Below are 25579 nucleotides of genomic sequence, written 5' to 3' on the forward strand. Positions count from 1 at the left end.
GGTCAAAATTGCAGTGATGACAACTGGGAAGTTTCATGCCAATGGCATGACAGGGCTGGCAAGCTGGTTTTGGCTATTTTCCCCCATAGCAATTTCAAGATGAAATATCAAAATAGGACCAATGTTACTAAGTCACACCATCTTGTATTCTGATGATTGCATAGTAAGTTTTTAATCATGATTACTGAGGAGCAAGCATGATTACAGGCTGGTTCCCACACAGGTCTTGAGAACTGGATCTTCATGTGAGATATCCGATAACCCAGTTTGGTTTAGGAATGCAAGTTGCCCTCTAAAAATTCTAACAACTAGTACTAAATGTTTAACTATTAAATCTGATGTTTAAATTCAGTAATTTAGGGAGGTTTCAAAAGAAAGTTCCTTAGTAACAGCTCAAAAGTGGGTATGTGCCTTTCCAGAGATAACACCAGAATATCTAGAGGTTCTTGTTGAGCTCAACATTTTTTGATTTTGTATATCAACTAAATTGAGAAAGATGTTTCAAGGAAAATGCCATAGAAAATGCTTCAAAGAAGCCAAGGGATACCTGCACAGTTGCTAATTTTAAGGGTCTAGATCTTATGGACCACTTCAGGCTTGTTTTTAAACCTCATACCAAATTTGGAACACATTTTGTACAGATCTTGTTTTGATGGAATTGTTTCTCAGTTCAAAGTCTTAACTGCCTACTCATGTTAAGATTAATTAACTGGTCTGGTTTAGCTATTAAAGAAGGAATGGGTCAATAGTTTCACCCTGTAAATGCACAAAACTTCCATTAGAAGTTGGCCTTTTGAAAATGATCAGTTCCTGGTGTCTGAAGCTGTATAGATTGGATGGGTTCCTTTTTCTGATAACTACCCTCAATTCCAGAATAACTTGATGTTGAGACTACTGAACTAGTAAAGCAGTTAAGTCAACCAGTGTGTATCATGTTACTTAATCTAAATAGAGAATTCAAACTAAAATCTTGGAGATTTCCATTGCTAACACTGGATTATCAATGATAGTTGAGTAAGCAGCTTCAATTTTCTCACCCCGAGTCAGTGATTGTGTGGGGTAATGGGAAGTTTGAGGTTTGACATGACCTTAGGTTATAATGGACCAAAGTAACTTCCAGGGTGATAGTTTTGTTACTAAAGCTTGCTACACTACATGCCTTTTATTTTTGGCCAATTTGATGTCCACCTATATTTCATTGTGGTCTTGGTAGGTCCAGGGATTTGGGGAGTCTGACAAAAATATTTGAGTAATAGTACTACTAACAGTTTTGAAGTCTTCACATAAATCAGTATTGTAGAATCTTATATTGTAGACTTAATCAATTTGTCATAAAGTGCCCTAAAGCTATGGTTTAAATAACATTAGGACATTTAGAGAGTACTCCTTTGCAGAGCCAGCCGATCAACATTTAATGTGATTGTACAAAACTGAAGAGTGATGTTTGTATCTAGGAGCATTATTGTGGCATAATCTAGGGCAGTGGACGGCAAACTCATTAGTCAGGCAAACTCTCGAGCCGCAGTTTGCCGACCACTGATCTAGGGTTTGAAAGAAATGGCTAGGCCCAGTTAAAAGTGGAGAAAATTTATTATAAAAAACCCACTCTTACAAAACTGCATTTTTGCAAGCCATGAGAATACTTTGACTTTTGATTTTTACATTGTTAGGCAAATAATTACTATATCTGACAACCTTATTTTGAAATCAAACATTAACTGTTCCTGTTAACTTACTTGCATTTCAATTCCATTATTTCTAGGATTAGTGACTTCTCTGTTCATTTCAAGTCCATCCACTTGTTTTTTTACTGTCCTGTTTCATGTGGTTTCATTATTTCCAGTTCTTTGGTTGTATAGAGTCTATGCTCATCGCCTCTTCCCCTGCTGTTGGTGTGTGTTCATTACGGCTTTTAATGTTTTCACATGAATCTGAGTTTTGTGGTGAGACATCAATGTTATGGATGTGAGGTCATCTCTGCAGGCTGCCTTACTTGCCCGGGAGTGAGAGCTATACATAGGTAGCCTTGCTCTATCTCTAAAACCTGTGACTATAGAGGTCTTTGTTCTCAGCCATTAAAGCCTGCACTTTTTTTTTTTTTTGACAGTATGGTTTATAATTTGGCCATTTATAGTCTTTATTTCACATAGTATTGTTAAGTCCGAGTGGGGATTTCCCTTACTAGTTTAACAGACTATGTTGAGTTCAACTTGGATCAAGTCTTAACATGCTGTCCTATTTTGCTAGATAATTTATCTGTATTCCTGAATGGGCATTTTGGAGGAAATAATAGCCAAGGTGAATTTGCTTAGAATTTCTGTATGTAAGGGAGAAGTTATCTTTTTAAATAAATTCAAGTATAAAATTCATTTTCACAGAGAAAAAGTTATAATTTAAGTATTAATAAAATAGCTTTTGAAAAGCTCACTATACTTCAGTGCTAACTAAATGAGAATGTTAAGGCTACTTTGCACTTCAAAGTTAAAAACTAAAATACGTTTTAAAATAATTACACCCAGTGTTATGTTTAAAGTGACCATCTTACTAGAAAATGGCTACCAAAGTGAGTCGGTAGTCCTATCAAGCTTTTTGTCACCTTACTCTGTACATACTTATGAATTGTGCATATAATATAGGACGACTTCACGAAAAGAAGCTTTCCCCAGATTTCCCACATGTCGGCGTCTTGAAGTCCTGAACTTGTCCATATAAGCTTCAAAATGTAGCCTTATGTGATTCAAGTAACTGCTTAAAAGATGATTGAGCAAACCTTGAAGCAGTTTCAATGGTTTGTGATCATATGTCATCTGAGCATTATTACTACTTTACACATATTAATGGAATCAGTCTATTTTCAATTTCACTTTCTCTTTCCCTTTTGAGTTTCCTTTTTGTAGCTTGAGGTCACCAGTTCCTTGGGTACAATCAAAACACTTCCATCATGGCTGCATTGAAGAGCATACTGGTTTGGATTGACAGGCCGACCTTCATCATCTCTTAACCTGCTAAGAATATCATGATAAAGGTCGTGCAGTTTCTTTTTCATGATGTTAATGGCTTTGTTACACTGGGCTCGCTCGCTCTTGAGGGTTTCCTTCTTAACTTGCAAGTTACATACATCATCTTCTAGATTCAAAATTATGTCCAGTTTGCGCTTTCGACAGTTCTGAGCGGCAACTTTATTTTTCCCTCTTCGTCTAATATCACGGATGAGTGACACTTGTAAATCTGTCAGGTAGTATCTGCTTAGCATACTATTGAAAGAATCAACAGGCATGTGGACAATTTCATCTACAGAAAAAGGGATGTGCAGAGCTTTAGCACGGCGTTCATCACGGCTTAAGTTTCTGTCTGTGTCATTCAGGTACCTACTTTTTATTTTCTGTGACTTCCCAGGCCATGAAAAAGACTCAGAAGTGGATTCTGGTACACTTGACTGTAAGTGGTAAGTGTGGTTATGGAATATGTGTTGAAATGCAAGGTCCCCGTGGAAAGGAGAATCACTACTAAGATCAATGTGACGAATCTTACTGGGCTCTGGGTAGTAGCCACCTACAGCCCCTTCTAAAGCATGGTGGGAAAGAGATTCAAGGTCACTACTAGAACCTATAGCACTGTCACACACACAGGAATTAGAATTGGTAACAGAGGTGCTATTATGGCTTGAATTTAAGGAAAGCCCAGAATCAGAATCGGGTTCTCCAAAAAGGTGAGAAACTTCCATTGGATCAAAACCACCTTCTGTCACCAAAGACATTGAATTTATCTCATCAAAGATATTTATATCAAGGTCACATAGAAGGTCATGGCTTGTTAGATTCCTTATCTGATGGTCAACAGGTGGAAGAAATGCTGTCAGATTAGTTCCAGGGGGGATCTGTGCAGGATTGGTGGTGTGAGAATTTAACTGCAGAAATGGTTCCTGTGGCTGTGAAGTCCTTCCTACTGGGTCTCTTCTAAATGTATTGTCTGGACCCAGCAACATGGCCTCATGGAGATTGACATCGTGACTTATAGCCTGGCTAAAATTCACATTGTAATATGCTGAAGAATTCATGCCATCATTGATACTTCCTGGGAGAAGAGGAATATCTCCCAGGGAGATGCCCTGAAAAAGGGAAAAGCACTTTAACACACAGTTCAATTTCAATAGTTCTAGTGCCCAATACACCATTTTCTTTCCTCAGTTTTGTCTGCTCCTATGTAAGTAGAGAGATGCTGTTGGCTATAACAACTTGACCCAGTTAAATATGGGCAACTCAATACATCATGTGAACCCAAGTCAAGATATGCTATATTTGGGGGTAAGATTGGTTCTACTATGGCAATTTATAAAACAGATTAGTTATAACATTCTAACGTTATACTCTTATTGTATATTTTTCTACTGTATAAGATGCCATTCTCATCCTAGTTCTTGGCAATCTAGATCCACACTGTGGAGGATCATGGATAATAGCAATAGTGAAGTAGTGTTGGTTGGGTGTGTGTGTGTCTTTTTAAAAAAGTAGTTCAGCCCTAACTGGTTTGGCTCAGTGGATAAAGCACTGGCCTGCGGACTGAAGGGTCCCAGGTTCGATTCCGGTCAAGGGCATGTACCTTGGTTGTGGGCACATCCCCAGTAAGGGGTGTGCAGGAGGCAGCTGATCGATGGTTCTCTCTCATCGATATTTCTAACTCTCTATCCTCTCCCTTCCTCTCTGTAAAAAATCAATAAAATATATTTAAAAATAAAGTAGATCAGACCAATAAAGTATGATGACACAAATGCTATCAGAAAATAAAGCTATGCCGAAACCGGTTTGGCTCAGTGGATAGAGCGTCGGTCTGCGGACTGAAGGGTCCCGGGTTCGATTCCGGTCAGGGGCATGTACATTGGTTGCGGGCACATCCCCAGTAGGGGGTGTGCAGGAGGCAGCTGGTCGGTGTTTCTCTCTCATCGATGTTTCTGGCTCTCTATCCCTTTCCCTTCCTCTCTGTAAAAAATCAATAAAGTATATTTAAAAAAAAAAAAAAAAAAAAAAAAAAAGAAAATAAAGCTATGGCTTAGTTTGTCAAATGTTTACTGCCATTTTGATTCTATATGAATTATATAAATTTGATTCAATAGGAATTACGCAAATTTGATTAAACCTTTGTGATTACTTGGAGGAATTGTATTTATATATTTGGCTAATTCTCTGATGTTGAAGTGTTTATATAAAGTAATTATAAGTCTGTGTGCTCAAATAGTAATAATGCATTAGTTTATATTTAAACTATGTCATCCAGGTATAAAGGTTCTATTTATTGAGAGGTCAGTGCAGAGATATTCCTGCAAGGATAGAAAACAATCTTCCAGTTACCTCCAGTGAATTTTCCGGCTGTGATGAAAGCAACTGAAGTAAGTCTTCCAGAGAGAGAGATGTGTCAGTCCCATTTAGATATCTCTAGAAAAACACAAACGGTGCATCATTCATTAAAAGACTGAAGTGTGACTGCCTAGAGCTCTAGGTTTTATCTTGGAAGGACAACTAGATCTTATCTCTGTATTTTTAGCCCGATCTTGGGGTTTTTACACCCCTCCTTTAGGTATCAATATTCCCATATCCTTAAATAAGAACCTTCAACTCCTAACTCCTCCCCTATTCTTGCCCTAACCATCTTCATATAATTTTTGGCTAGAATTGTTCCAACTTATTTTGCCCCTTCACAGCTGACTCCAAATTTGCTACAGAATTATGTGACTTTATAGTCAAATATGTATTTAGATGTACCAAAATGATCAACTCATTTACTCACCATTGTGTCATCTCCTGCCTTTAAAGTTTAGTTCCTTTCTTGCTGAAATAGCTCCTTTGATAGCTTTGTAGAGCCTCAAGTAGTAAATCCTAGTTTTTATAACCTGGAGTTATTTTGCCTTCATCTTTGAATAATAGTCTGTTTGGTAAGATGATCAGGTTTAAGGTTCTCCCTCAGTACTTTTGTCCCTTGGCATTTATTACTATTGATTTGCTTGCAGTCATTTTATAGCCAATATTTTTTTCTTAATTCTTTGTTGTCCTACCATTTCACTTTGATATGTTTGGAATTTTGTATTTAGTCTTCTTGGGACTATATTCCATTAATCTGAGTCAAGATCATTTTAATTTTGGAAATATTTTGCTGGAATCTTCAAAACTGCTTCTCTTTCATGCTTTCTAATCTCTCCTGGGACTATCAGAGAGCTCAGCTTTGTTGAGAGCTATTTCTGTGGGAATTGCACATTTCAGGGGCTACCAACTTAAAACAGTTTTGTTTTTCTCTGTAAAGACCAGTCTTCGTATCATTTTCTCAACTTTTCTTTCTTGGTTCAAATGGTGTGGATCAGACTCTATAGCTGGCTTTGGAGCCCATTTGGGGTTCTGTTTTCTAAGGGATAGACAGTTTCCTTGCTCTGTCTCCTATCTGGTGGCTAGAATTATCCTAGTCCCTATTTCCTGAACCAAAGAGCTCATAAGTAGGGAACCCAGGTGCCCCGTGCACAGGCTTGAGATATTTCCAATTCATTCAACCCCACTCTCATGACATCTGGATCCAATTCCTCCATGAGGTTCCTCAGTTTGGTGCCCATTTTAATTGTAGGTTTGAGTCCCTTCTTTGTTTCTTCTATTTGTAGACTTTTGCTTTCTTGCTTTTGAGTTCCACTGTGCACTAAAAATGTTGCCCGTTATATTTTATTCAGGATTACCGCTTTTGGTGTGCCATGGCGATTGTTATGACAGGTTAGTAAGTTCACATTCCTGTCTTGTGCTGTGCATCACTTCTACCCCTAACATTTTACTTTAGGGTTTCCAGCTTTGAAGATTCACACCAGTTGGACTGCAGTGTATGTGTGTACAAATACTTGGTTTCCTTTCCCACCAAACATCTTGGTTCTATGAAGCCATGTTTTCAAGCTATTTCATTGTAATACAAGGAATAAATACAAGGCTTTCTATGCATGCTGTAGGAATATTTAAGCTAAGTTGGTGGGTAACCATTCTTACTGGTAGCGGACTTCTTCAATTGAATTGTTATTTGAAATGATTCCTAATTTCTGGAGAAATTTTAGAAGTATTCTATTACTTCTGCTAAGGACCCCAAACTTGCTTAGTCCTGGCCAAATGTTTACCAATATTTGCTGATGGTCACAAGTGTCTGAGAATAGATAACATCAGCATACATCTGGATTCCTGCAAAAATAATCCTTAGTGGTGGGTAAGTAACATCATTTGCAGTAAAGAAAGCCTTAATATTTAGAATATAGAAGTAAGGGTATGAGAATCATTCTGCTTAAAATGAATTATGGACTGACCCCTTCAGGCTAGTAAAAAATGTGTTTCATTCAATCTTTTGCCTGTTCCCTCTTCTTCAATGCCCCTGGAGACGGTGGGCCAAGGGGTTAACCACTACTGATCCAGCCCTATGGTTGGGTCCACAGGAGACAGAGGCAAGAGATGGGAGGGGCAACAGAGTACCTTAGAGACAATAGCTTCTGCTGATCAATTCCAGCGCTCGCTGAGCTTTTGTCCTGATGGTGGTAATGGTAGTAATGGCTTCATGTTGTTGCAAGTCCCTGGGAGCAGGACTCCCTGTTACCTCAGTGTTTCCCTTAAACCTGCCCTCACCCGTTTAAAAAAAAAAACAATCCCCACATTCACTTCAGAATCTCATGGGCATGTGCCTTCTTTCTGAGAGCCTCAACTGTGGACATCATTCTGTTAGAAGTCACTAAGCAACAGAGTTCTATCACACCTAACACAGGATACAAAACAACTTCTGAAACCTTTGTTTTCATAGAATTGGTTAACCCATTTCTAAATCTAATTGCTGAGTTTTTCTGTTCAGGTGGGTACAGATCTTGCACAAAAATGGACACTCAGCTATTCTTACAATTAATCCAAAAGACATATTAAATTTGAATTAGATTGCCAGGGAACGGTAAGTCTTCTTAAGACAGACTCTTAGAAATCTTAACATAAAATACAAACATACAGTTCTGTTTTGGGTCAAAAATACATTTTGAACAAAGATCATGGAGTATTTAAAGAATATGGTGGACACACATTTAACTTTATAAGACATCTTTTAAAAGATGAAACATTACTGTAAACTTCAAATTGTCTTCAGTGAATAGAAAATCTCTTCAGGCCAGTTAACCTACATTTAGTGAATTTATTCTTCATTAATAGCCAGCAGTCTAAGCCTGGGCCTACAGTGGGGCTAGAAAGAGGTCACTGTTAAGTAGCAAGTCAAGTCATTTGTCCTAGTTATCACCCAGGATTGTCACCTGAAAGGAAATAAATACTATTTCAGCAGACTGTCAGAGTACCTACTAAGTAACATCTCAGTAAAAGAATTTGGTAAACTGATGCTAACTAAACAAGACCAGGAACATGGAGGTGCACAGTGAGGAGCTGAACCTGAACTTAAGGCCTGAGGCACAAATGCCTTGCTTCGAGTGATTAATGTGTTTCTGGAAAGTTCTGTCCAAATTGATATTCCCTAATCGAAATTGTATTTTCAGTTCTCTAAGGAAGCTCCCTACTTGGATCCCTTCATTAGCATGTAAAGAATGCCCACTCTGTATCTAGCAGTGAGTCACTTCAGGTAATTCAGAGGTAGAAAACAGTTCCCGCTCTTCTGGGAAGCTGAGGAAACAAAGGCACACCCAGGAGAAAAATGAAGCTACAGCACAAATCTACAAAACAATGAATGATAAGACTGATAAAAACATCTCCCTCAAAAAAGATGACTGGGGCGCTCAGGAGTCAAGTGGAAAGTAGGCTGAAATGTCTCCTTTTGAAAAAATGCCTTTCAGCATTTTGTTAATATAAAAGTTCATTAGCATTGATGTGACAATAACTGTGTGTGTGGGGTGGGGTGGGGTGGGGTGTGGGTAGGGTAGGGCAGTGCCACACAGAGGATACATAAATTATGAGGAAATACAGGCCTGGGAGAACAAGTGGGTAAAAGCACAGGGAGGAGCAATTACCTCTGCAAAGTGAAATGCAAGCCAGAATGGGGTCTTCATTTAATTGGGAGGGTTCCTTGGCGTGAGCTCCTCACCCCTCTCCTTAAGAGGGACAAAAAGGGACCCTCGGAGACCACTCAGAAATGTGGCGAGTGTATTCCCTGCAGTTTGAGAAACACAGTAGTTGCGTGTCCAGAGCTTGCCTGAGAAACACAAAAGGGCAAGAGGCTGAGCAAGGGCTGTGCTTGGGAGGGATTGGACTGACAAGGGCTGAGCGGCATGCTTCCAGGACCAGCTGCTGGAGAGGTCACCTGGAGGTGGAGATGTGTTTGTCCTTGTCAAGAGACGGGCAAGAGAAGGACTCCTAGTTGTGGGGGTCTCCCAAGAACCCATGGAATGAACGTGCCCACCCAACCAAAAAAACCTGTTTAAACATACCCTATGGTCAAGAGAAACCAGTGTCTAAATAGTGCCAGTCAACCACCTTTCCTGAGCCCCTATCCCACCACACCCCAGAGAAGGCAGCTTAGTATGCAAGGGAGGAAAGACTGGGGAAACAGACAAATAGGCCACATGCAGGTGTACACACACACACACACACACACACACACACACACACACACACACGCTTTCCTCCTTGGACAGGCTCACGCTGCAGCGGATGAGTCGGGAGAAACTGAATTTCTGTTCAGAGTTTTAAGAATTACACTGGATTATATTATTGACCAATTGCTGCAGTAGGATGATCAGAGAGACTTTTATTGTCTGTAAGTCATGGGAATGCCCTAATTTCACTCCAGGTGTAGGGAAGAACTCACTCTCCTAGGATAGGATAGGATAGGATAGGACAGGCTGGCAGGGTGGGCCAAGAGCAAAGCTGTTTTCTGATTTCCCTCCATCAATTATGTAATGTTTGGTGTAATGTCACATGGTCAAGGAGATAGTGATGGACTCTCTGAAAAGGGCCAAGGCATGGTACCTCCCATCCTCCAAGGCGGTCAAAGCACAGCACCAACCTCCACCTGGGGCAGTCACAGCTGAGAAAGCCGCCTTTTAGGTGAGTGGCAAGTGGTTTAAAGTCTGTGGAGCGTCCATGCCCGTCTTGTTTGCCAGGCTGTGGGCCAGGACCTCAGCAGGGCTCTGAAGAAACCGGAGTATGGCCCGCATGGAAGAAGGGGCAGCAAAGGCTGCATGAAGAACGCACCCCATCAGCCTGGCTCCTGGTGTTCACCCTCCTATTCCTCTTCTCACTGCCAAGAGTGTGGTTAGACACAAGGAGCTAAGGAGGCTGTCCCCACGGGGCCTGGCCTTAACTCTAGGCCGAGAGGCACAATATGGGCGGATGCCCATGGAGCATGGCCCAGCGGGACACTGGGTGAGGATCTGAGCCTCAGCCCCAGCTGGTAGGGAGGGTGCTTTGCCTGCAGGGGGCTGGGTGAGGATTCCTGGATGCAGGACATCAGCCATCTCTTTATCCCTTGCCATGGCAAATGCAACTAACAAAACCTACTAGCAAGTACCTGGAGGGGGGTATGCATGAGCGCACACACACTGTCTTGAGTTTAAACAGAGATAACTAATTCTATGGGCTGATTCCTTTGTAAACCAAATAACCACTCTGATAATAAACAATAAAAACCGAGTGTTTTTCATATATCAGCTTTGCTTAGAGTAGGTCATACGTATATACAAAATTCATTCTCAACACGTACTGACAAAGCCTTAGAAAATCTACCTTATGGCCAAAATGGTTAGGCTGGGATATTCTGCCATGCTTACCTCATTCCTAGGTTCAGTGGTCTTTTCTGCCTCCCACTCAGGTGTATCTGCTGTTTGAGTTTCATCTTCATCCTGATGCTGTAGTGATTTGTCCTTCTGGGCTGACACACTTTGCTCATTTTCCTCCTGCTGGGAACTGTGACCCGCAGCTCTGAATACCTCATTCTCCTATAAAAATACCCAAAAAGTGTTCTAAGTAGAAATCCATATTCCATCAAGTAAGTTGAATTACAGCAAAGGTTTGAACTGAAGGTATAAATGGGGAATACATCAACCCATGCACACAGGGAACTAATGGATTCCAGGAGAGCACAAGGCAGGAAGGGCTGAACACCAATACTGCCCCATCCACTCAGAGAGGCAGGCTACGAGCATGAGGGGACAGGAAGTAAGGTGGGGTGGGGGAGAGCCGGGGGACAGCAATGTCCAGGAGTCCAAGTGTTCCTAAAGAATGGAGTGGTTGAGTGGGATGAATGCTGCTTGGGGGTTGCACCAGTAAGGACAAAAGTATCCATTGGATTTGGCAATAGGAAGGCTGTTGGTGGCCTTTGAAAACTCAGTGTAGGGAGGAAGCCAAATGACACTGTGTGGAGGGGTAAATGGGAGGTGACAAGTGAAACTGTACAGTTGATTCCTCCAAGGATTTTGGCTATGAAGTGGAGAAATGGGTCAGAGTAGAGTTTTTTTAAAAATATATATATATATTTTATTGATTTTTTTTTTACAGAGAGGAAGGGAGAGGCATAGAGAGTTAGAAACATCGATTGAGAGGGAAACATAGATCAGCTGCCTCCTGCACAACCCCCACTGGGGATGTGCCCGCAACCAAGGTACATGCCCTTGACTGGAATCGAACCTGGGACCCTTCAGTCCGCAGGCCGACGCTCTATCCACTGAGCCAAACCGGTCAGGGCCAGAGTAGAGTTTTGTTTTGAAGATGAGAGACACTAGAACACGTTCGTAAGGGGATGACTTAGGAGAAACGTAACTGCAGAGCAAGGCCACCAGAAGACAGGATGAACTCCAAAGCACCAGGGACAGGATTGATTTCGAAAGAGAAAACACATAGACGCCCCCGGGTCCAAGTGAGGCCATGTGTCCCTGGATCCGGGTGAGGCTGGGTCCCGGGTCTGGGTGAGGCCACGCGCCCCTGGGTCCGGGTGAGGCCATGTGTCCCTGGATCCGGGTGAGGCCTCGCGCACCTAGGTCCGGGTGAGGCCACGTGCCCCCGGGTCCAGGTGAGGCCACGTGCCCCCGGGTCCAGGTGAGGCCATGTGTCCCTGGATCCGGGTGAGGCCTCGCGCACCTAGGTCCGGGTGAGGCCACGCGCGCCTGGGTCTGGGAGAGGCCACGCGCCCCTGGGTCTGGGTGAGGCCACGTGCCCCTGGGTCTGGGAGAGGCCACGCGCCCCTGGGTCTGGGAGAGGCCACGCACCCCTTGGGTCTAGGTGAGGCCACGTGCCCCTGAGTCCGGGTGAAACCGTGCCCCTGGGTCCGGCCGAGACCAAACCAGAGGGAGTCGGACCTCCGTTACCACCATTTGTCCACCATCCAGAGCTGAGGGGTCAGTGCTGACATGTACACATAAGGAACTGGTGGACATTGAAATTGGGTCTCTAAAGAACTGTTGGTCCAGAAAGAAACTCACTACAGACTGATTCATTTGCCTGTCAGCATAGCTATTATTGCTCGTCTCACATTCAGTTCTTATAAGTATATCTCTAGGGACACATGATCTCGCTCATCTAGGGGAAATGATGAACAACATAGACTGATGAACAAGAACAGAACCAGAAACAAGGAGGCATCGATCGGACTATCAGGCCTCAGAGGGAGGATAGGGGAGGTTGGGGGAGGGGGGAGAGATCAACCATAAGGACTTGTGTGCATGCATATGAGCCTATCCAATGGTTAAGTTCAACAGGGGGTTGGGGCATGCGTGGGGAGGGGGGGATGGGAATGGGGGGATGAGGACAAATATGTGACACCTTAATCAATAAAGAAATTAAAAAACAAACAAACAAAAAAAAACACATAGAGCCTTTATTTCAAGATATTTCAAGCGGATGCAAGATATTTGAGGATTTGGGTAGAAGATCTACCTGTTCTTATTTCTGAATGGTGTTTTTAAAAAGTAGAAATGGACATTGAACATTAAGGTGGTTTTACAATATGTCCACAAATAATTGGACTCTTTTCTTAAGGAGCTAAAGCTTAGTCCCCCTCCCGCTGAGTGGGGGCTAGACTTAGTGAATTGCTTCTAACAGAATTGGGTGGAAGTGACCTTTTTAAAATATATTTTTATTGATTTCAAAGAAGCAGGGAGAGGAAGAAAGAGAGAAACATCAATGAGAGAGAATCATCGATTGGCTGCCTCCCACATGCGCCCCAACAGAGGTCCAACCCACCACCTGCGTACGTGCCCTGACTGGGAATCTAACTGCCCACCTTTTGGAGTACGGGACGACGCTCCAACCACTGAGCCACCCAGCCAGGCCTGAGTCCTCTCACAGATGGAGGCAGGTGGAGCTACAGGAGCCCGGGAGCAAAGGCCCGGAGTGGGGATTGGAGCTTTGCTGCCTGTCGTCATTTCCTTTATCTCTTTGGCCCTTAGAGAGAAGCAGAAGAGGCGGAAGGTGAGCCCTGGGGCGGGGCGGGGGTGCTCTCGTGTTGAAGACCAAGGTCTGACAGGGCCCATTCCAGTTCCCAGGCTCCAGTGGTACAAATAAATAGCTACATAACTGGTCACCCAAAGCCGTCCACTTCTGAGGGTAAGAAGGGGCTGGAAACAACTAAGCTGGACAACAGGCATGCACCAGGCCTGTCCCAGATGGTCCCTCTGTTTCTGAGGCCACAGGGGAAAGCGGGGGCTGCGGAACAAGCAAGAACCTCGATGGCAGACTGAAAAGTGTTGGCTGAACTGCACGGACCTGGGGAAGAGAGAAACTTTCACTTGCACAGGGTTACGTAGTCAATAAGTACCTTGTTAGCCAGTCCTTCCCTTAGTCATTCAACTATCCGTGGCTGCAAGCCTATCACAGCTAGCAGAAACATGCGCTGCAAGAAGCGAGGAGAGGAGAACTTGCCCCGGGTGAGTGTGCAGCACAAGGAAGGGCAGCGGCAGCTGCTGGGGACCTGGGGGAGCACTTCCAGCTGTGCCCTCACAGAGGCCTCACCTCTCAGAGCGACTTCACCTAAGGTCACACCCTCCCTGGGCACTCCTATCCCTCCCTCAACTGGACAGGGAGGTACAGAGGCCTGGCCACCTGGCTCCGTGTGGGACAGTCGTGATGTGGGCCTCTTTAGCCCTAAAACTCCTGGTTTCATTACCTGCATCACAGCTTGGCTTCTGCTTCGGGTCAATCCCGTCTCCTTCCTCCCCTCCACAGCGGTAGCGGCCTAGGTACTTCCTTATAACCGTTCTGCCCCCTCAACCCAGTCTCAGCATTCCCTTTCCAGGTTACAACAGCGGGGGGGGGCGGGGGGGGGGCGGAGGAGAGTCCAGGACCTCAAGGCAGGAGGGGTGGAGGATTCAACATTATATCCACTTAGAAAGGGAAAAGGACTATCATGCCTATAATATACACTGAGTGGCCAGATTATTATGATCTCTGAACGCATAATAATCTGGACACTCAGTATATATATTGTATATATATATAATAATCTGGCCACTCAGTGTGTGTGTGTGTGTGTGTATATATTTTAGAGGCCTGGTGCATGAATTCGTGCATGGGTGGGGTCCGGCCAGCCTGGCCAGGGTGTGGGGACATAGGCGGTTGGCCTGCCTGCTGGTCGAACTCCTGGTCGAGGGGACAATTTGCATATTAGCCTTTTTCTTTTTTTTTTTATTAAGGTATTATATGTGTACATATCTTACCATTGCCCCCCCCCCCCACCCTAGCCTTTTATTATATAGGATATACACTGAGTGGCCAGATTATTATGTGTTCAGAGATCATAATCATCTGGCCACTCAGTGTAATTGGCAGAGTCTGCAAACCCCACCCAAGCCTTGTGGCTAGGAGGGCTAAGGCCCCAAAACTGCTGTTAAAAAGGCTCATCCTACTCTTACCAGCTGTGTGACTCTGGGCCACTCTGACCCTCAGTTTACTTGTCTGTGAAAAGATAGCACTTTTTACATTTTAAGATGCTATACAGACATTACTTCTCTTTCCAACTGCTTTTTGATTCTCACGAGTTGCCATGAATGCCTAACTGCTGGCAGCTCGGTCAGAATGTCAAGAGAAAGCGATGCCAGCCGCTGGTGGCCCGTAACTACGGTTCTCTCTTCCTGTTTTTCTCAGCTCAGTGACGTGGGGCCGAGATACAGAGGGCATGTGTTTTACAAGTACGCTGCAGAGTTATGGTCCATGCTTTTAATTTAAAGCCTGGGTACGTGAGACCCATCATTAAGCTACTTTTTATTTGTACGTAGGTGATACTCTTGTGAGCCTGTGACTCAAAAAAAAAAGAAAGGAAGTTTCCACGCTTGCCACAGGAAGCCATCGTAAACCTGTGAGCCGGGGGGTCTAATCACAGCGAGAGACCCAGTGACTTGTTCTGAACTGGCCCCTGCTGGAAAGGCCTCCCCGCACGGCGCGCTGCTGGGAAGACACCCACCTCACCTCCACACGGATCCCAGCCTTCTCAGTGTGGGCCCCTCGGCTAGAACCGGGTTCTCCTGGGTCTCAAGTCCCATGGCCGCAGGTTTTCGCTCATGGCACTTACTCTCTTCTGTCTAAAATGACAACTACTTGGATCGTTTCTTTCCTACTGGGCCGTGAAGGTATGACACGCGTCCTCCCGCTGTTACATCACGTTGGCCACTGACGTAGGCCCATGGGAAGGCTTGCGGGGCGGTGAAGGCAGGGGGAGGGGAAGAAAGGAGCCCCGCTCTCCTCTCCCTGCTACGCCTCCCCAGTTCTGCTAACCCGCAAGCTGCCTTCTAAGTCTGCCCTGGGCCCTGAGGAGGGTGAGGGCGAGGCTGAAAACACTCTGTGCACAGTCTCCGCAGGGCCTGTCCTTTACTCATCTGGGGAGGGAGGGCAGAGACCTGCCTTGGCCTTTAGGTGGGAGGAACCCTCAAAGACAGAGAGCGGGGTGGTGCCCGTGAGAAAGAGGACTTCAGAGGGAGAGGGGGGAAGGCCAGAGACTCTGAGGCTGGTCTCCAGGCTGGCGGCAAGCCGGAGTTACTGGGTCTACAGACCGGGGAGCCAGGTAGAGAGAGGTGTCCTGTTTGGCCTGGGTGGTTTTAATGGCAGTTTATAATGATTACAGCTCGGATTTATGGGGCGCTCACTGTGGGCCAGGCACCACACACACGATCTCCATGAAGCTGCTCAGCATTCTTCTTCCGGAGGAAACAGAGGCACAGAGAGCTCCAGCAGCTTGCCTCGAGGTCACACAGCTGGCACGTGACAGAATCGGGATCTGGTTGCCGGCATTTCTGCTTCAGAGCCATTCCTCGGGCGCTGTCTTGCTGTTAGTTTGTGCCTCTAGAACCAGGGGTGTCCCCTAGAAGCTGTCCCCTGAAAACGGGGGCTCCTGTGCTGGCTGGCTTCGGGCGGGGTTCACCCATGGGAGAGGGGGGCAGGAGACTGGCGGGCAAGCAAAAGGGAGGCCAAGGCATTTCCCTTCCGATCGCCTCCTCTCCTCACTCAGCCCCCCTAACTCTCTTTCCACTCCTGCCTGCTGGTAGTCTCTGGGTACCCCCATCCCTGTCTGCTCCTGCAAGAAGTCATTCACGAAGTCCCTTCAGGGAGCCGTCTAGGGCGAATGCTGCTTCCCGTCGGAACCACCACTGCCCACACTGGCTCCCACCTGCTTCACACCGCCTCTCTCTCTCTCTCTCTCTCTCTCTCTCACTCTCTCTCACTCTCTCACACACACACACACACACACACACACAGGAGACCGGCAGTGGTGGGAACAGCTGACTCCACGCGAATAAATGAAGCTGCTGTCTGAAGATCATGTTATCATGCAGAACAGCTGGCCACACGCAAGGTATGAGTCCTGTTTGGATCGTGAGTCCAACAAACCACCTGCGGAAAACTGCTCATGACATAACTGGGAATCTGAATACGGACTGCATATTTAATGATACCAAGAATTACTGATTTTTAAAAAAATATATTTTCATTTCAGAGAGGGAGAGGGAGATAGAAACATCAATGATGAGAATCATTGATTGGCTGCCTCCTGCATGCCCCCCAACTGGGGATCCAGCTCACAACCCAGGCATGTGCCCTTGATCAGAATCAAACCTGGGACCCCTCAGTCCACAGGCCAACGCTCTATTCACTGAGCCAAACCAGCCAGGGCAAGAATTGCTGATTTTGTAGGTGTACTAGTGGCATTGTGGTTATACTCACAAGAGTTCAGGACTGTGTACTGAAGTATTTATGGAAGGGCTCTGCCCCCTCCAGAGCCCGAGGCCTCCTTCCCATCACAGCTCTTCAAATATGTTGAGCTGGTGATCTTTTTTATTAAAAAAATATTTTATTGATTTTTCACACAGAGGAAGGGAGAGGGATAGAGAGCTAGAAACATCGACGAGAGAGAAACATCGACCAGCCGCCCCCCCGCACAACCCCCACCGGGGACATGCCCGCAACCAAGGCACATGCCCCTGACCGGAATCGAACCTGGGACCTTCCAGCCCGCAAGCCGACGCTCTATCCACTGAGCCAAACCGGTTTCGGCTGAGCTGGTGATCTTGTTCCCTCTTCTGTCTGATCATCTCCGCTTGGACCATCCCCATTCTGGTCAATCGTTTCCCCAAAGACTTCCCACCCTGGGGGCAGAAGGTTCCTGCCACACCAAAGCAAGTTCCAGAATGACCCAGCAGCTACGGCCATACCACCCTGAATGCGCCCGATCTCGTCAGAATGACCCAGCAGGACAGGAGTGTCCTGGAGATTCAACCCCCAGCTCTGGGGCAGTAAGAGCAAATCGTCTGTTGAACTGTAACACGCCACGAACTACAACCTGGTCTCACATGTACCAGCCCTTACCGCCCAGCGCCCAGCGCCACTAAACCCGCCAGAGCGCTTCCAGAAGGAGGTCGCTCACAAAGGCTGCCCGGGTAGGAAGGAGCGGGGAGGGTGTGACGATCAGCTCTACGTGTTACCGCGGCGTGTGGCTAGGCTGTATTGTAGCCCACAGTTGCTCAATCAAACACCAACAGGGGTTGTTGAAGGTATTTGGTAGATGTGGTTGATAGCTACAATCCACCAGGTGACTTTAAAGAGATCTTCTTCGATAATCTGAGTGAGCCTCGCCCAATCAGTTGGAAGGCCTTAGGAGCAAAACTGAGGGAGGTTTCCCTGAGGAAGAGGAAATCCTGCCCCAGGCCTGCTGAATTCCCAGCTCCCCTAGAGTTTGGACTTGCCAGCCTTTACAACCGCGGCAGCCAATGCCTTGAAGTCAATCGTATGTATATATATTTGTGTGTGTGTGTGATATCTTCATGTTATACTGGTATGATATATGTTATTCATATTTTACTGCTTCTGTTCCTTGGAGAGCCCTTGTCATACTCAATCTCAAAAGGTCGCACCCCTGTGACCTTAGGTCAGGCCTCGATGCAACTGCTTATACTCTGCCCACCAACACCTGCAACTTTTTTAACCCAAAACAACCCCGCTGTGTACCTGAGCCTCCCCAGCTTCAGCTGCCCACCAGTGTATCTGAATAGTAACATGGATCCTTAGCTAGATTTTGAGAATAAACTATGCAGATAGAAAGGCGGCCATGAATGGGAGCAGCCTGTTTTTATAGCGCGTCGTTCTGTAGTGGGTGGGAGGTAGGGTTAACTCAGTGCTTAAGAACAGTGACCTGTTCTATTCTGGGCAAGGTCGCTAACTTGCTGTGGAACTTTGGGCAATCCTGTTTCACCACTTGATTAATTATAATGCCAACCTGAAAGTCTGCTGCCCCCATCCACTCAAATGGGCATTAAGTGGTCAGATGGCCCATCAGGATTTGGATCTGACCTACTTTCTAGTTGGACTCCGGCCATGAAGGACCCACGACATATTCAAGTTCATGGTATCAAGCCAACATGGAGGGATGGATGAGGACTGCTCAGCAGACGCTGGCTGAACCTGCCTGCGTTCCTCACCCCGTCCTGGGTACCACTTGGGGGTTAAAGTGAAGACCCAGTTTCCACACTCAAGACACTGCCGTGCAAAACAGAGAGTGCCGCTTGCCCCGGCCTGCGCTCTCTGCTCCCCTGTGCTCTGTTCCAATCTCCCCCGCGATGTAGGAGGGCCGTCCTGAGTATAGGGCTGGCTCTTAAAGGCACAAAAGGACAATTTAAAATGAAAAAAAAAAAAAGAAGAAGAAGAAAGAAAAGTAGAGAATGCCAAGTCCCATAAAAGAAATACTACAGAGTGTAATAGGGCTCGAGGGACAGAAGAGGAAATGCTTGTAGATGAGGTGATCGTGACATGCGTCTGGGCAAACAAAGGTAACAGATTAAGAGGCAGGAAAGCAGGAGGCTGTCTGGGAAAAGAAAGGGAGGAAGTTTCAGCCGGAAGGACGGCTACAGGCAGAGGATCATGGGGGATGAGCTCAGCTAGGTCAGTTAGGGAGCTGGGTCACACTGGCCACAGGAAGAGCCGTGATGACAAAATACCAAATTGGCAGGTAACGAGGCCCTGGTGGAGGCTCTCCCAATGAAAGTGGACAGAACCAAGGCATGTGCCTGGCATCAGACCGGCTGAACCAAACCGGGGGAGGGGCATTACAGCGCCCCGGGAGCCGAATCAGTAGCCGTAGCTAACATCATGGAAGGCTTACCACGTACCGACCCGCTGGACTTGCATGATCTCCTTTAACCCTCACAACTCCCTAAGGTGCTCTTCCCATCCATCGTACAGACAGGGAACCAAGGCGCAGAGAGGATAAGGGTGCTCCCGCCCTAACCGGTTTGGCTCAGTGGATAGTGTCGGCCTGCAGACTGAAGGGTCCCAGGTTCGGTTCCGGTCAAGGGCATGTACCTTGGTTGAGGGCACATCCCCAGTAGGGGAGTGTGCAGGAGGCAGCTGATCGATGTTTCTCTCTCATCGATGTTTCTAACTCTCTATCCCTCTCTGTAAAAAATCAATAAAATAAAAAAAAAAAGAAAAAGAAGTGTGCTCCCGCTCATACAGCCAGTCGGGGATGGGGCCGAGACCCACGGCCCCTGCAGCTGGTCTGACTCGAGTCTGGGGCACTCGACCACTAGGCCAGCCTGCACTCTGATGAGCTCAGACAAGCTGAGAAATGGAGAGAAGAATGATAGGAGGAACCCTGCAGAGATGGTAGGCCTGTAACCTAACAAGGAGGTGAAGGACTGACTGGAGAAAGTTGGAAATTAGGTTCCTCAGGGTTGCTTCACGTCAAGGTAGTAACCGCCCCTCCCGCCCCCCAGATTTGCTCATGAGCATACACCACATCCTGCTGCCAATGACCCTGCTGCCAGAAACAGCTTCGTTTTCAACAGGTAGAGCCTCCTGCGAAGCAAGCTGAACACCCAGTTGTTGCCAGGAAAAGGGAGCTGGTGACTGTGTAGCACAATGAACCGTAACCCCGAGACCACACGTGGCAGTAAGTTATCCGTGTGACCTTATTTGGAATCCGAAGCCCTGTGGCTGTCATTAGTAAAGATGAACAGGGTGGGACCCTAATCCAGCACGACTCCGGTGGCCTTCTGAAAAGGAAACTCGGATACTGACACGCACAAGGAGAATGCCACAGGAAGGTGAAGGCGGAGATCGGGGCGAGGGTTGCCAGAGACGGCCAGCCACGGGCCAGCGGCCGGGGCCTGGCACCGCCTCTCCCCCATGGCCCTCGGAGGGAACCAGCCCTGCCAACACCTTCCTCTCCAGAACTGCGAGACGGTAGGTTCCTATTCCTTAAGCCGCCCAGGCGGCAGCACTAGGACACTGACCCTGTGACCTATGCCACTATTTCCTATACAAGAGCAGAGGTGCTTCAGGAAGCAAGAAGAGCCTGCTGGGAAGCTTGGTAGTGCTGCCAAGAATGCAATCACTGGACAATCCCTGATCCCAGTTGTGCGTTAAAAACTGCAAGGGTGCCCTGACCAGTGTGGCTCAGTGGATAGAGCGTCGTCCTGCGGACTCAAGGGTCCCAGGTTCGATTCCGGTCAAGGGCATGTACCTTGGTTGCGGGCACATCCCCAGTAGGGGGTGTGCAGGAGGCAGCTGATGGATGTTTCTCTCTCATTGATGTTTCTGACTCTCTCTCCCTCTCCCTTCCTCTCTGTAAAAAAAACTCAATAAAATATATTTAAAAAAAAACAAAGGCAGGTATTGACGGGATCAGATTCTTCCCGGGACCCGAGAAAACAGTCCACTGCACTAAGGAAACCAAGAGGTCCTGCTGGGCCCTCACCCAGCAGGGGGTGCCCCTTCCAGGGAGGACCACAGGCCCTCTGTCTCCAAGTGGCACCAGCTCCCTGGAGCCAGCTGTGAGCAGTCACCCGCCCTCACATAAGCTCACGTTCAGTTACGCGGAAACTGTCCGTGTCTGTGTTTCGCCCATGCATTTCTCCGAAGAACTGGCGCTTCCTCGGTTGCGAGTGAATGGCTGTGGTCACGGAGGCAAGCCGGGCTGCCCTGGGGAATTCCGGGTGGTGTTTTCAGACAGTGCTTGGCCCCACTCAGAAGTGAAACCACAGCAGCACTTCTCTTGATACTCGGAAAATCCCCTACGGCAGGCTCCTTTCGCACAGGGACAGACACGATGAGGAACTGGACTATAAAACCAGCGTTTCCTACCAGGCCAATGGAAGCCACCAGAGCGATCTACTTAAAAACATAACAAGCCGAAACCGGTTTGGCTCAGTGGATAGAGCTTCGGTCTGCGGACTGAAAGGTCCCAGGTTCGATTCCGGTCAAGGGCATGTACATTGGTTGCAGGCACATCCCCGGTAGGGGTTGTGCAGGAGGCAGCTGGTCGATGTTTCTCTCTCATCAATGTTTCTAGCTCTCTATCCCTCTCCTTTCCTCTCTGTAAAAAATCAATAAAATATATTAAAACAAAACAAAACAAAACATAACAAACCTATGAGGGTCTGTGGGGCAAGGCACTGCCCCTCTTTGAAGTTCACAGTCACTGACCGTCATTAAGCACTTGAGATGGGACAGGCCCAGTTCTAAGCCAGCTGTGTGGGATGAACGGTTTCTCAGAACCACCCTCTGTGGTAGGCACCCTCATGATTCCCAAGGCGCAGGTGAGGACAAGGCAGCACAGAGAGGGTGAGAGACGGGCCCCCCGTCACAGAGCTGCCGTGGGAGAGCTGGGCTTCAAAGCCAGGCAGTCTGGCTCCTATGCACCCCGCCCCCCATTGACAAACAAACAAGCAAGCCAGCCAGACAGACAAATAAAAGGGAATACAGTGCGTGGGGACAGGTTAAGGAGGGTGGGTTGAGGATGGAGGCGGAATAAGAGAACATCAATTACATTCCAGGCGCTGGGCTGGCACCTCGCACATGCTTTCCCCGTTTAATCGGCACAACACCCCCGAGGTAAGCATTACGCTCCCACAGGTGGGGCACGGGGGCTTGGAGGGGCCTGTGTGAGGGCACCTTAGTAAAGGAATGCCCCTACACCCAGGCCTGCGTAGCGCAAAAACCGGTGCCCTTTTCCCAGCCCAATTTCTCCCCGAGTCCTGGCTCCCAGTGACAGCCTGGGCGTTATGGGTGGTGTAACCTGCTCTTTCAAGTCAATCCAGCCTTGAAGAGCAGTGGGCCCGGGGACAGGCGTGAGGTAAGCACCCACTGAGCCGCACGCCCGTCCAGAGAACCTGAGTGCCGCGCAGGTGCCTGATGAATGTGCCCGATTGGGAGTCAGGAAGCTCAGGTTCTAGTCCCACTTCCGGCACCAAAACTGTGTGGCTTTAACCAAGTCCCCTAACCTCGCCGGGCCTGCCTTTTTCTTACGTACATGTTGGAGACAAGGCTGCCTGGCCTGTGTACCTCACGAGGTTGATGTGAAACAGGCACGGCCCATGAAGGTGAGCTGCCTGTGGACACTACCGTGCTCCCCAGCTGACCATGGCTGACATTCACAGAACCAGGTCATCCCCACACCTGGCAGGTTCAGCAGGTCCACACCTGCCACGGGGGAGGCCCCACCAGAATGGCTTCCTGTGAACTTCACCCTCTTCCCTAGGAACGCTGGGCTCACGGACTCCAAGTTCTGGCTGGGCCGGGGCCTCTGGAACTCCCTGCTCCCTGCTCCCTGCCCCCTCCCCTCCGCAGGCTGGCCTGTCTAAACAGGCATCAACCAGGTGATGCTGGGAAGGAAGGGGAGGGAAGTCCTGCAGAGAGAACCGTCTCGCCTCCCGCCAGGTCCCTGTGTACTCTGCCAGCCAGCTGGCACTCAGCTGTGAGGGGGCAGGGTGCCATCTGGTACCGCATCCAGCACTGGGTTTCACCCTGTAGGTGGTTATGTCACGCACCTCAGCTGAGGAGGTAGAGGGCGGAGTAGGGTCCAGATTGGATGAGTGGGTGGGAAGAACCTTCCACGGTTGGGAACAGACAGGAGCCCACCAGGGCTCCCACCAACTCCCATTCGCTCCAGCCCCGGGAGGAGGAAGGAATGGGATCGGGGTAGCAGTGAATCACCCAGCACCCCCGCACCATGACCCCTCCAGGAGGGTGGAGAAGCTCGTCTGACAACTGCCTACACACAAGGCAGTGCCAGGAGCAGCAAACCAACCAGTCTAGCCCCGGTCCCCGTTTTGCATAAGATTGTACTCCACACACACAAAAAAACACCGTCCAAGGAACACTTGTTGATCGATACCAATTGTTAACACCAGGTTTGGGCCAGGAAAGAAGGAAGAGGTCCCCCTGAAGGCCCTGTGCAGAAGGTGCTTGATGGAAATGGGCACCGAGCTGCCCGGAGGCCGGAAGGGGCAGTGCGTGAGGAGCTACACAGATCCTTCCACGAACAGAGCTCGGGGAACGCGGTTCCAAAAGCAAGTTAAGCCGAAGGGTTTGAACCTATATCCCAGAGGGAACTCGTTGGGCACCAGGTGAGGGCCGGGTTCCTGTTTATGCTAATAAGCGAGTACACGCGTGGAAGGGGGCGGCGCACGGTTCGCACGCGGGGCGCAGGGGTCACGTGCGGCGTCCGGCCAGCCCGCCTCCGCCGGGACCCTGTCCAGCGCTCCTGCAGCCGGGGCGGCAGCGAAAGCGAACCCATCGGGGTTAAACACCCGGGCGGGGGCCATCGCGTTAGGCCCGGAGCGTGGTTCCTAAAGAGAAACCTGCGTCCTCCTTCCGACCCTCTGAGCCCGGCACGGGTTCCAGAAAAAAAAAAAAAAAAAGACAATTCGGTGTACACAAGGTACTCAGAGAAGACAGAAGGCAAGCATTTTACCAGCATCCCGCCCCAGCCCCGGACCCCCCTAGATAGCTATCAAACATAAGGGGTCCCCTACAACGGAAACGGATGATTTCACCCGCTTCTTTCTCAAAAACCTGAAAGCCACAGCGACGGCACGAGTAGCCTCCTTCAGAGCCACAAGAAGGAGAGGTGCAGAGTCGTCCGCGACCCTACAACCACCCAGGGGCGGAGGTGGGAGGCCAGCGGTGTCCCCTCCCCAGGTTCCGCACACCCTCTCGGGCTCCGGGCCAGCGCACCCCGCGCCGCGCTCGCTCCCCTGTTACCTGGCTCGCGCGTCCGCCGGCGTCCGGCACCCGAGCCGTGGGTTCCGCGGGTGCCTTCTCCTCCTCCCCAGCGGCCAGGGGGCTACTCGGAGCCGCTCGGGGGTCCCCGCCGCCCCCCAGCGCAGCCTGGCTGCCGCCGTCCGCGCTGGCGCCGACTCCTCCGGCCGACGAGGCTGCGGCGGCGCCGAGCAGCCCGTGCGCCCCGTCGGCGTCCCCGGCCACCACGCTGTGCACCAGCCACGCATCCACGTGGGTGCGGGGGATGAAAGGGACCCCCAGCGTGCGCACCTCCCGGAGCAGCTGGCCCACGGGCTCCGGCTCCCGTCCTTTGGGGTGCAGGTGGTCCGCGCGCCCCCACCCTCCTGAGGCCGGGAAGGGGCTGAGCGCGTAGGCGGGACGCGTCCGGCCGCCCCAGAGCAGCAGCTCATCCTGCAGCAGGGGGGGCGGCGGGAGCAGCAGGTAGAGGTCCAGGTCCAGGTCCAGGTCCAGGCGGAGCCCCGCCAAACTCAACAGGATGGTGAGGGGCAGGAGGCCGCCGCCGTCGGACCACCACGGCTTCAGGTACTTCATCTCCCGGCGCAGCCCGGGACGCCCCTGCCGGCGCCCGCGGGTCCCAGGCTCCGGCGGCCGCTGTGACACGTGCGGGCCCCGCGCTCAGCCAACACTTGCCCGGAAGAGACACAGAAGCGAAACAATGGACCCGGACGCGAGCGGCCGTCGCGGATCCCCGGAGCCCCGCACAAAGGCGATCCCTCGCAGGTCCGCACGGGGCCGAGCTCAGGCGAGACGGAGGAGGAGCCGCCACCTGCGCGCCGGCCCCGCCAGCCCCGCCGCCCCGCACCTCGGCCAGGCCCCGCCTCCGGCCCCGGGCGCAGCCGCCGGGGACACGCCCGCTGCCGCCCGGGGCCCGTGCCTGTGGGCGGGGCCTGCGAAGGGCGGGGCGGGGCTCCCCAGCTCAAAGGCTCTTTATTCCCGGGGAGCGCAAAGCTTTCTGGGAGCAGGAGTTGTGGGCGCTAAGTGGCTCCCCACCTTGTGCTGGCAGGCTGGGCGGTCGAAGCTGCAGGCCGGGGTCAGGAGTCCGGGAGAAATGCGGGGTGGGACGGGGGACAGGAGGTGTGGACTGGGGGGAAAGTCGA

At 49.1% G+C, this 25579-nt stretch overlaps 1 protein-coding gene and 1 non-coding gene across 2 annotated transcripts; one reads left to right on the forward strand and one right to left on the reverse strand.

The window, feature by feature from the left end:
* Positions 1-1577: 1577 nt before the first annotated feature.
* On the reverse strand, positions 1578-25221 carry NFE2L3 (NFE2 like bZIP transcription factor 3). The gene is made up of 4 exons (XM_008147955.3): positions 24444-25221; positions 10754-10921; positions 5346-5429; positions 1578-4108 (listed from the first exon to the last, which is right to left on the reverse strand). Exons 1-4 carry the CDS (start codon positions 25011-25013, stop codon positions 2861-2863), a joined length of 2070 nt encoding a protein of 689 aa, XP_008146177.2. The 5' UTR covers positions 25014-25221; the 3' UTR covers positions 1578-2860.
* LOC114235045 (small Cajal body-specific RNA 11) lies at positions 18993-19074 on the forward strand. Its single transcript, XR_003621226.2, has one exon. It is a non-coding gene; the product is annotated as a small Cajal body-specific RNA 11 (non-coding RNA).
* Positions 25222-25579: the final 358 nt, after the last annotated feature.

The sequence above is a fragment of the Eptesicus fuscus genome, chromosome 14, assembly GCF_027574615.1.
Source record: "Eptesicus fuscus isolate TK198812 chromosome 14, DD_ASM_mEF_20220401, whole genome shotgun sequence".
Taxonomy (NCBI): Eukaryota; Metazoa; Chordata; class Mammalia; order Chiroptera; family Vespertilionidae; genus Eptesicus; species Eptesicus fuscus.

Excerpts from the sequence above, each read along its gene's own strand:
- NFE2L3 (XM_008147955.3), bottom strand. The coding sequence starts at position 25,013 with ATGAAGTACCTGAAGCCGTGGTGGTCCGACGGCGGCGGCCTCCTGCCC. Across the intron at positions 10,922-24,443 it reads CCGGCGGACGCGCGAGCCAG|GAGAATGAGGTATTCAGAGC; the intron begins GTAACAGGGGAG and ends GTATTTTTATAG. Across the intron at positions 4,109-5,345 it reads AGCCGGAAAATTCACTGGAG|GGCATCTCCCTGGGAGATAT; the intron begins GTAACTGGAAGA and ends TCCCTTTTTCAG.